The 12612-nt window shown below is 35.4% G+C and overlaps 1 protein-coding gene across 2 annotated transcripts in view; it reads left to right on the plus strand.

Moving 5' to 3' along the window:
- The first annotated feature begins 636 nt into the window (after positions 1–636).
- Positions 637–12612, plus strand: part of LOC130894711 (BAI1-associated protein 3) — a 66726-nt gene continuing 54750 nt past the window's right edge. The window contains exons 1-2 of one of the 2 annotated variants that reach the window (XM_057801661.1): positions 637–911; positions 10596–10698. In XM_057801661.1, coding sequence (XP_057657644.1) covers positions 10625–10698 — 74 coding nt within the window. In that variant the 5' untranslated portion in view covers positions 637–911; positions 10596–10624. Of the gene's footprint in view, positions 912–10595; positions 10699–11619; positions 11797–12612 lie in introns of those variants that run through there. The other variant, XM_057801662.1, reaches the window with a different exon arrangement.

A 12612-nucleotide genomic window follows, 5' to 3' on the forward strand; every position in this document is an offset into this window, starting at 1 on the left:
GACAAATAACATATATACAAGAATACGTGACGCCATCTACAAGTTATGGCCCACACCTAAATACTTTAGCTGTTGCAAAATAATCTTATTGAATTAGGATGGAATCTGTTTTTCTTTCAGCTTTTGTATATGTTTCCAAATGAACTGAAGCTTGCTCTGAAGTTTTCGCACACTAGGTCATCTCCTCTATTTGTTAGGTTAGGTTAGGCTTGACAGCTTAGAACCTAGAAGAAGTCGCCACCTGACTATGTTTTTGCAGAGTTTGCCTGTGGACGTACAGGACTCATTTCTTCGGAAAAGTGCAAGCCTGGTTGACTATTTTGTACTTGTCTATTCAATTGTTTTTATTATACGTAGTATTAGTAACATATTCTGTCATATTTTTGACAGATGGGATAAAAACATGGTGGAAGTATTAATATGTGTTGTCAACTTGTGGAAAGTGACTGTTTCGTTAAATCCGCCGCTTATTTGTATCTTTAATCAAACAAAATGAAAGTTTTCGTTTACTACAAATGTGAATGGTAATTTTTATCCGCTTTCCTTTATAAAATAAGAGGTGTGCTGGAGCTCTACAGCCGCCGTAGCTCTTAATTAAAACTTTATTTGAAAAAAAAACGCAATTTTTCCGACGACTCCATCGACATCCAACTGACGAAGTAAAAAGGATTGTGCGTAAACAATGTTACACAAGGGGGGGCCTGAGGGGTCTCAAGACGCCAATCAATGATCCGTTTCGTAATGCGATTGCGCGTCGCACCTGTTTCCAACGTAGCGCCCATTTCGCTTCGCGCCCGCCGAGTGTACGGCCACGGAGATGTGATCGAACGTTGCCTATTTTCCCGCGAATTGCGAACATTTTCAAACACGATCTTCCTCAACTGCCGATTCTCGTACGGCATGGTCTAAAGGTAAGAGAATATGTGTCACTAGGTGTTTTTCTATTTTCGTTTTGATCGCCTTAGAAATTAATCGTCGAAGAGGCTTTATCACATAAAATGCATCGTAAATAATTGACGAACGAATTGTCAACTGGAATGATACGTGAAAAATGCAAGAAATTATATTTATAATCATGTTTTTTCATATTTTAGTTAAATATGAATGAACTAAGAAACGTTTTTTTTTGTAAAAGAATTACTATTAATAATAAAGTTTTTTTTGGTTTTAATTCATTGAATTTAGGTGAAAATAGAGAGAATATTGTTTATTATAATTAAAAGTTATTGTACAAGAAGCATGAAATACGATAAAAGGGACAAAATGACAAAGGATTCTGCCGTTTCCAGCGGCTTGAAATTATAAAAATAGCTACGTTGTAATATAATAGACGATTATAAAAGAATGTTTATATTGAAAATCTAAGTAGATTACATTGATCAACAAGAATCAAACTTTTGTCACACTAAAAAAAAAAACATTGAATCAAGATATTTAAGAAAAAAAGTAGAAACATCACTAATACTTTAAACAGCTACGATTTTCGTGAATGTTTGGCTTTTGGTAGTTTTCTTTTAAGCCTTCAACAGTAATCTACTAGAATTTCTAGACATTTTTTTCCTTAATAATGCTTCTTCATTGTCCTAAATGTCCCGTTGGAATCTTTCCCCCTATTCGTCACTTACAGCATTCAAATTCTCGGGAAAGAAAACCAGATGAATGCAGGATATGTTTTTTAAAGTCTTTGTAACCTTGTCTTTTAAAAAATCCAATGGTTAGTTCCTTGAAAAATATCACTGTATTGGAAACTACACGATCTAAACATCATATGTTTCAAGTTTGGAGACGCTAAGTTGTTTAGTATTCGTTTGACAGCCTTCAATAGCGAACGCATTCTTTCTTCTTCTTCTTCTTTTTTATCAACAGTGAAATATTGAGTAGCAAAGTTTGAACGAGGCCGTACGACCCGCGAAGGCCACCAAATGAGGTGACTACTCCGGAATTGTTGAAGAAAATCCACAAAGCGGTACTGGATGATCAAAACAAAAACAGCAACGACAAGATGGGTCCATCACTTCACGCCTGGAACAAATGAAAAATCAAAACAACGGATTGAAACGGCTCAAAAAGAAGGTAGAGACCATTCCATCTGCAATCGAGGTTATGGCGTCGGTTTTTGGGGATGCGCGTCGGATAATCTCGAGTGAACGCACTCTTTCTTCTTCTCCTTTTTTATCAACAGTAAAATATTGAGTAGCAAAGTTTGAACGAGGCCGTACGACCCGCGAAGGCCACCAAATGAGGTGACTACTCCGGAATTGTTGAGGAAAATCCACGAAGCGGTACTGGATGATCAAAACAAAAACAGCAACGACAAGATGGGTCCATCACTTCACGCCTGGAACAAATGAAAAATCAAAACAACCGATTGAAACGGCTCCAAAAGAAGGTAGAGACCATTCCATCTGCAATCGAGGTTATGGCGTCGGTTTTTGGGGATGCGCGTGGGATAATCTTGAGTGAACGCACTCTTTCTTCTTCTTCTTCTTTTTTATCAACAGTGAAATATTGAGTAGCAAAGTTTCGACGAGGCCGTACGACCCGCGAAGGCCACCAAATGAGGTGACTACTCCGGAATTGTTGAAGAAAATCCACAAAGCGGTACTGGATGATCAAAACAAAACCAGCAACGACAAGATGGGTCCATCACTTCACGCCTGGAACAAATGAAAAATCAAAACAACGGATTGAAACGGCTCAAAAAGAAGGTAGAGACCATTCCATCTGCAATCGAGGTTGTGGCGTCGGTTTTTGGGGATGCGCGTCGGATAATCTCGAGTGAACGCACTCTTTCTTCTTCTTCTTTTTTATCAACAGTAAAATATTGAGTAGCAAAGTTTGAACGAGGCCGTACGACCCGCGAAGGCCACCAAATGAGGTGACTACTCCGGAATTGTTGAAGAAAATCCACAAAGCGGTACTGGATGATCAAAACAAAAACAGCAACGACAAGATGGGTCCATCACTTCACGCCTGGAACAAATGAAAAATCAAAACAACGGATTGAAACGGCTCCAAAAGAAGGTAGAGACCATTCCATCTGCAATCGAGGTTATGGCGTCGGTTTTTGGGGATGCGCGTCGGATAATCTCGAGTGAACGCACTCTTTCTTCTTCTTCTTTTTTATCAACAGTAAAATATTGAGTAGCAAAGTTTGAACGAGGCCGTACGACCCGCGAAGGCCACCAAATGAGGTGACTACTCCGGAATTGTTGAAGAAAATCCACAAAGCGGTACTGGATGATCAAAACAAAAACAGCAACGACAAGATGGGTCCATCACTTCACGCCTGGAACAAATGAAAAATCAAAACAACGGATTGAAACGGCTCAAAAAGAAGGTAGAGACCATTCCATCTGCAATCGAGGTTATGGCGTCGGTTTTTGGGGATGCGCGTCGGATAATCTCGAGTGAACGCACTCTTTCTTCTTCTCCTTTTTTATCAACAGTAAAATATTGAGTAGCAAAGTTTCGACGAGGCCGTACGACCCGCGAAGGCCACCAAATGAGGTGACTACTCCGGAATTGTTGAAGAAAATCCACAAAGCGGTACTGGATGATCAAAACAAAAACAGCAACGACAAGATGGGTCCATCACTTCACGCCTGGAACAAATGAAAAATCAAAACAACGGATTGAAAGGGCTCCAAAAGAAGGTAGAGACCATTCCATCTGCAATCGAGGTTATGGCGTCGGTTTTTGGGGATGCGCGTGGGATAATCTTGAGTGAACGCACTCTTTCTTCTTCTTCTTCTTTTTTATCAACAGTGAAATATTGAGTAGCAAAGTTTGAACGAGGCCGTACGACCCGCGAAGGCCACCAAATGAGGTGACTACTCCGGAATTGTTGAAGAAAATCCACAAAGCGGTACTGGATGATCAAAAGAAAAACAGCAACGACAAGATGGGTCCATCACTTCACGCCTGGAACAAATGAAAAATCAAAACAACGGATTGAAACGGCTCAAAAAGAAGGTAGAGACCATTCCATCTGCAATCGAGGTTATGGCGTCGGTTTTTGGGGATGCGCGTGGGATAATCTCGAGTGAACGCACTCTTTCTTCTTCTTCTTTTTTATCAACAGTAAAATATTGAGTAGCAAAGTTTCGACGAGGCCGTACGACCCGCGAAGGCCACCAAATGAGGTGACTACTCCGGAATTGTTGAAGAAAATCCACGAAGCGGTACTGGATGATCAAAACAAAAACAACAACGACAAGATGGGTCCATCACTTCACGCCTGGAACAAATGAAAAATCAAAACAACGGATTGAAACGGCTCAAAAAGAAGGTAGAGACCATTCCATCTGCAATCGAGGTTGTGGCGTCGGTTTTTGGGGATGCGCGTGGGATAATCTCGAGTGAACGCACTCTTTCTTCTTCTTCTTTTTTATCAACAGTAAAATATTGAGTAGCAAAGTTTGAACGAGGCCGTACGACCCGCGAAGGCCACCAAATGAGGTGACTACTCCGGAATTGTTGAAGAAAATCCACGAAGCGGTACTGGATGATCGTCGACTGAAGTTGCGCTATATTAACTGAAAATTTAGACAAGAGAAAGCTGGGCGCAGCGTTTGTTCACAAGGAACCAAAAACAGCAACGACAAGATGGGTCCTGCGTGTGGGATAATCTTGAAAAACTACTAACGGCTACTATTATGCAAACTTATTCCAACGAAGAAGCAAAAACGACAGCATTTAGACCCCTCGGACTATTTTCTGTTCCTAGACTTGAAAAAATTGCTTGGTGGTCAAAGATTTTCGAACTTATTGAACATAAATGGGAAAATTTATGGAGCTATGAATATTTTAACGCTGGAAAGGTTCTAGAGAAGAAGCCACAACTTTGTAGGTTACATCCAACAGTGCCAACATTGAAAAGACATGAATGATTGTGTGAAATATTAGTTTGTAAATTAGCTACGATTGCCGTATTGATTGTGGATCGAATATAGTATTCTACACGCCGCGATTCGTATCGTACATTTTATTCCCTCGAATAATATCATTAAAAACCATTTGATGATAAACAACTACCGCTATAAATGTAACAAATGAAATTTAATGGTTCCAATAGGGAAAAAGAATCCATTATATATAAAATCAATAAACTTTTACTATGACACCCGTTTTATTGTTCGATATACACATGTTTTAGTGCGAGACACATGTTATCAGAGAAAAGTACACAAAACTTAAAAAACAAAAGACAAAAGTTGTTTTTCCTTTATCGCACAAATCAATAAAAGTATATTAAAAGTTTTGTTATATAGATAACTGCTACATGTGTTGTTTGATAATGATAACGATGAAAATTAATCGTTTCAAACATGATACGTAGCAAATATTGACATTTTCCTCGGCTAAAACAAAAATTGCATTTCTCCAGTGTGAAAATGCATTAGGAAAAGTTTAACTTCATTTTTATCGTGTTTACATCTGTCTTATCCAAGTCTCGATCAGTGTTACCAACATAACCTCTCAAGATTCCCTTTCTAGAGCGCGAAATTCGAATTAAAATATAAAAATGCTCACAAACTGTAAAAATATTACCGGAAACGAGTTTAATTTTACTGCTCGAAGACAAATATCATAACAAAAGGTCTACGAGGTACCTGGTGCCCAGAGTGGCCGACATTTACGTCGTCTACCGTAGTGGAAATTCGTTTTTGAAATTAAAATTACACATCCTGGTGTTGTCGAGGTTATTGAACACGAATACCATAACGGCGACAAACTTTAAGGTACCTGGGATGGATGATTTATAACGTCGTCTTCTGGAGCCCTGTGTACGTTCGCTAGAGGTCGCTGAACACGAAGATCTCGACGGCGATGACTTGCAAGGTCAATTGCAAAGCATCAATTGTAAATTAAAAATTACGTAACAAGTCCGGAAAGCAGGTCATGTTTTTTTCGGACGGGTACGCAATGTTCTAGGCGATTCAGAAAAAACAGTTTTCGGCAATCGTATGGATTAGCCACTAACTTTAATATAAAAATCAGTAAAACACATTTCTTGGTATTATTTTTCTTTATTAAACAAAAACATTCCAATTCTGACATTCTAATTATTGATTACGACGATTAGATTTGACTTTGGGAGAAACTGTTCAGTGTTGAGGTGACTATTCCACAAAACGGTACTGGATGAACGTCGGCTCAAAGTGTAGTCCAGTGATAACAGCTCCTGATCCAAGAAAATTAGTTATGTAGCTGATATTCTGGATTTAGGTAGTAGCTTTATCGATATAGTGACAATTAACATCAAAATTTCGACTGTTTGGTAATGTTTCATAGACATGATGCTCCGTTTCATAACCATTGAACAAAACAAACAAAAGAACCATCAAAACAATGAACTGGAAAGGGAGAACCGGCTCCAAAGAACTCCAAAGATAGATCCATCTGCAGGCAAGGTCATGGCGTCGCATTATGAGATCTAATTGCAACGTTTGAGCGAAGAAATCAAGCAAAAACAGAGTATTTGACCAAGAAGAAAGTGTTGTTTCATCAAGCTCAAACATCACTGGTCAAAATTAATGAATTAAAGTTCGAATTGGTACCTCATGCATCCTATTTACCAGATTTACCTCCCACCGCTTATTTTCTGTTCGCAGACTTGAAAAAAATGGCTCAATGGTCAAGGATTTTCTAACAATGAAGATGTGATGTCGGGAGTTAATTTATATTTCGAGGAGCTTGACGTTTTTTATTATGAAAAGTGTATCGAACTTATGAACATCGCTGGAAAAAATGTATGGAGATAAAAGGAGATTGCGTCGAAAAATAAATAAATTTTTTGTGTTTTCTTTATTATATCACCGTACTATTAAATGCTATTAAAAAGATTCAGAACAAAATATCTGGATTTGTATTCAAAACGTTGGAAAATAATTTTTTTAACGAGCTACCTCCTAATCAGCGTCATTATATCGAGTAAAATTTGAAAAGGACATTTCGTGTTTAACAGAAATCCCTTTTAAACAAAATTTTTGTTAGACGTAATCGGTATTGTCGGCCTCGAGGGTGAATGGCTTAATAAAAGTTTCAAACAATAATTCAAGAAAACAAAGTAACTTCTACTGAACTCGGGACAGCTTGGGACGAACTTTTATTGAAAAATTAGTTAATTGTGTTTTTTCTTTGATATCAAAGTGGATTTAGTATACAGCTATTTTAAATAACAAAATTTAACAAAAGGAAATAACAATTCGATCCTAATCTATCGGAATTAAAACAGATTTTAACGATTTTAATGAATTTATCATCGAAAAGAACGAAAAGAAATAACAATTCGATCCTAATCTATCGAAATTAAAGCAGATTTTAACGATTTTAATGAAGTTATCATCGAAAAGAACGAAAAGAAATAACAATTCGATCCTAATCTATCGGAATTAAAACAGATTTTAACGATTTTAATGAAGTTATCATCGAAAAGAACGAAAAGAAATAACAATTCGATCCTAATCTATCGGAATTAAAACAGATTTTAACGATTTTAATGAAGTTATCATCGAAAAGAACGAAAAGAAAACAATTCGATCCTAATCTATCGGAATTAAAACAGATTTTAACGATTTTAATGATTTATCATCGAAAAGACCGAAAAGAAATAACAATTCGATCCCAATCTATCGAAATTAAAGCAGATTTTAACGATTTTAATGAAGTTATCATCGAAAAGAACGAAAAGAAATAACAATTCGATCCTAATCTATCGGAATTAAAACAGATTTTAACGATTTTAATGAAGTTATCATCGAAAAGAACGAAAAGAAAACAATTCGATCCTAATCTATCGGAATTAAAACAGATTTTAACGATTTTAATGATTTATCATCGAAAAGACCGAAAAGAAATAACAATTCGATCCCAATCTATCGAAATTAAAGCAGATTTTAACGATTTTAATGAAGTTATCATCGAAAAGAACGAAAAGAAATAACAATTCGATCCTAATCTATCGAAATTAAAGCAGATTTTAACGATTTTAATGAAGTTATCATCGAAAAGAACGAAAAGAAATAACAATTCGATCCCAATCTATCGAAATTAAAGCAGATTTTAACGATTTTAATGAAGTTATCATCGAAAAGAACGAAAAGAAATAACAATTCGATCCTAATCTATCGGAATTAAAACAGATTTTAACGATTTTAATGAATTTATCATCGAAAAGAACGAAAAGAAATAACAATTCGATCCTAATCTATCGGAATTAAAACAGATTTTAACGATTTTAATGAAGTTATCATCGAAAAGACCGAAAAGAAATAACAATTCGATCCCAATCTATCGAAATTAAAGCAGATTTTAACGATTTTAATGAAGTTATCATCGAAAAGAAATAACAATTCGATCCTAATCTATCGGAATTAAAACAGATTTTAACGATTTTAATGAAGTTATCATCGAAAAGAACGAAAAGAAAACAATTCGATCCTAATCTATCGGAATTAAAACAGATTTTAACGATTTTAATGATTTATCATCGAAAAGAACGAAAAGAAAACAATTCGATCCTAATCTATCGGAATTAAAACAGATTTTAACGATTTTAATGATTTATCATCGAAAAGACCGAAAAGAAATAACAATTCGATCCCAATCTATCGAAATTAAAGCAGATTTTAACGATTTTAATGAAGTTATCATCGAAAAGACCGAAAAGAAATAACAATTCGATCCTAATCTATCGGAATTAAAACAGATTTTAACGATTTTAATGAATTTATCGTCGAAAGGAATTTCTGTACAATTAGTACTACCCCCTTACTGTCACGTGGTAGTTTTCACATTAGATCTACAGAAAAACATTACAAGGAAAGATGAAAAATTGTAGATTGGTGAAAAACAAAACTGAAGCTAAAAAGATATAAAGCTGCATCAATATTAAATGAGAAATACTACAAAATTTTTGAAAAAGAAAACACTAACAAAATGAATATAGAGTTCAAAAATTATAATATTAATTATAAAATTGCTAAAAGAAATTTAGAATATTGATATACAATGAAAAAGGCTTAAAAAAATAATAAATGCAATAATATTGGTAAAAAGGAACGTTTCAGTTTCAGTCCGGACCTGAGCTATAACGCCCATGTGTAAGAGAGAGAGAGTTCTGTGTCCTTCTCTAGGCACTTCCTTCAAAAAAATTAATGGCGCCCACGTTTGCGCGCGGTTTCGTTTTCGCTTGTCATGTGGTCTAGTGGACGTAAACAAAACAGACCAGACTTGCATTTGATTCATCTCTTTTTGTAATTTCATTATTCAAGTCTACAAATGTTATTTCTTTCAAAAAAATTCTATAATTTGAATATATGTCCCAATAATCAGTAACATTGTGCGACCATTTGAATAGATCACTTTTTCGCGCGCACGTCTTATTGGAGCCGCCATTAATTTCTTAGCTCCACGCCTACCAATCGCGCGAACGACCTCTTGTGTCAAAACTTTCATGTACAACAACAACATAAAAGTTTAAGTATATACTAAGTGAAAGTGAACTAAATCTAAATTAATATAGCGAAAATTGCTTATCGATATCTGTTTCTTCTTAAATTTGCCTACTGATGTGTGAGAGCTCGCATTGTGGTGATAGAGAATGATTCGATTGGTTTCCTTAAACAATTCTGGTACACCATTCAAAATTGATCAATATAAACCAATTATTGCTCTATAATTCAGCTGATTAGAGTATTTCTTCTCAGTACGATCATATTATAACAGATCAAAGTTAACAATTCAACAAAATATCTTCAAAAATCTAAAATAAATCAACCAATTCATGTTATGGAAACTTTTGCGTGTTTATTAATTCCCCGAGAACCCTCGTCTATCTAGATTTAGATCCATTTCTATTTATTACCACGATTTTTCATTGTAGTTCCATAATTAAAAGGTTGGCGTGATTAGAGCTCATTACAGTCACTTTACTAAACTTTTCTGAATTGTATAAACTGAAGCTTTTCAAAGGCGACATCTTGATTTATAGGTTTATATATCGGACGCGCAATAGATAATTTTGTAAAGACAACATGTTTTATTTTCAGCATGTTAATTTCTAATTTCATTATAAATTGGTTAGAGTTAAGCTTGTTTCAGACGAACCGTTTTTTGCCGTCGAAGTTATCAATAAAAGTCCTGTTTGAAGGTGGGACCAATAGAATCTAGTTTTCCTCTCCAAATATCTTTCTCGCAACCAAATTTTCTTCACGCAAGTCTCCGATTTTCTTCAATCACGGTGCATACAGCGATAACCAATTCGAATTGTCGTTTCAGCGCCATCTTATAGTTCATTTAGAAGTACTAAACGTACACGGAAACAACAGTTTTCTATCTGCTTTTGGCGGCATATTTCAAATTCAAATCTTTCGTCCAGTTATGTTTCGAAAGAATTTAATGGAGTTGCATCAACCAACCAAATCTCGAGTAGTTAATTAGGGGAAAAACTACCTTAAAACGCATTTTCTATAGTTACCTACTGTTTATTTATTGGTCAGTACCAGTACCACTTTTTATAAGAGGAATGTAGCTCAAGTAAAATACTCCGGAATAGTTTACATAAGTTCACTGTTCAATTTTTGTTCCAGGTTGGAGAAATTAGATCCAGATCAGCATCATGAGTTTTCTGAATACTCTACAAGAATACGTCAGTAACAGTGTAGCCGGATTAACATTAAAAAGTCCTAAACGGTAAGTTTTATGGAAGACAATTCTTGTGGATTGCAACCAGCGTTACGTTCTATCGAAATTGATTGAAATAACATCGATATTCGTTTCTTATTTCTTAAATCAACAATTCCATAATCTCGGTCCGTGACCTGACCCGATCTCTGTCCCACAACGTATACGCGATGACTTTCAATTCGATCACAAAAGATGAATGGCTTTTGGATATACCCCGACATTATATAATGAAGTTACAACGGAAGATGAGATATGGAATATACCGATAATAGCTAGAGGATTCCTAGTGTTTAATTCAATTTGATGAAACAAGACGTTATAATAATATTTGAGGATAGATAAGCACGTTTTGTAATCTATTTTAGTCATAACAAATCACTGAATCTTGTTTGATTAGGATTTATTGTGAGGTTATGAACATATATTCAATTATAGCGACAGAAAATTCGATCCGATTGGTGCGTCGTTCGCGGATGTCTAATGGAAAGGAATCTTTTATAAAGGAGAAAGGTTATAATTAATAGTAAAGAAAATACAACATTATATTGGTCAAAATACAAATTTATTACAAATTAACCTCTCAATAATTAATATTTTCTTTCCTGGTCGCTTTTTCATGGATCGATCTTCTTCCATGCCACCCCAAACTTCAGTACTTTCGTTTGTGAAGAGAATTCGTCGGTCCAATTAACGGTAGGGTTAATTTCGGGCAAGTAGCTCAAGGTTACCGGCCTTGATTATCTTTATCGGATGTGCATTTTTGTCTTCCGGAAGATTGTCTTCGATGAACGTTGCCAGTATCTTTGTAATGGCGATTAACCTTGAAAACAGCAGACTGATTCTTTTTCAGTGCTGTGGGATGACAGCTTGAGCAGTTTTATAACTTGTTGTGTCCATGCTTTGGCTGACAAGTATGACAGTTATTTTATTGGTTATAATATCGATAAAAGTTATGGAAGAAACGAGTTCAGAGACATGGGATAACAAGATACTTAACCAGTGATGAGGCTTTTATCAAATTAGAATTTCGCTATAATGTCTCTGGGAAAAAAATCAAGTGAATTTAAATTAAAGTAGCATCAGTTGCAGTACCAATAATAAACGGTGAGATATAACCCTCTAAGTTGGATTTAAAATGTAGTAGAATATTTAATTCCTGTCCAATTTGGTGTGTAATCGTTTGAAATGGCTTTTTTCATCGATAAAACATATATTTGTTTGCAATAACCTCGAAATTGTTGAGCCCAAAAGCTTATATTTCAATTTGTGGACGTGTTGCTATTCAATTAAATTGAATAATAGATGTCATGGATTTGAAATTTAATGAATCCATTAATCGGCTCTAATAAATACTAATTCACTTAAATTATGCGAAAAATAATTGGGAAACGATACAGAATAGTAAATTTTCATTGTTTCGCGAGGCAAAACAGTCGTTTATCATATTTGGGAATATTACTAATTCTAATACAAAATTTTAATGTCAGAGTCATCAGGAAGATTCAAATTTTTATTTATAATTTCAAACCACCAATAATAGGGATAAATCAGATCAAATATTGGCAATTATTGGGGGCGATCTGTAATTTTTTGAACAGGCATCGTTTTATTAAAAGTTGAAGCAAATTTTTCCTCTAGCTACATATCACATACCCCAGTTAAGCTGTTTTCCTACGTTTTATCATGTCCAGCCTCATAATTTCTTCGTCGATTTTTCTTGCTTCTCATGAAACCCTCAAAGCTGTTCGGTAGATCCACATTTCAAGGGCCTCAAATCTGTTCATGGAGTTAAATCAGAGTTCGTTACCACGTTTATCAACTTCATCAATGAGCTCCTTGCTTTTTCTATCCTGCACTAGATCTCTACATCTGATGACCAGTCTTCACTTGACAACCAAGTTCTGGAGGTCATTCATGTTG

The sequence above is a fragment of the Diorhabda carinulata genome, chromosome 6 (assembly GCF_026250575.1).
Source record: "Diorhabda carinulata isolate Delta chromosome 6, icDioCari1.1, whole genome shotgun sequence".
NCBI classification, from domain to species: Eukaryota; Metazoa; Arthropoda; class Insecta; order Coleoptera; family Chrysomelidae; genus Diorhabda; species Diorhabda carinulata.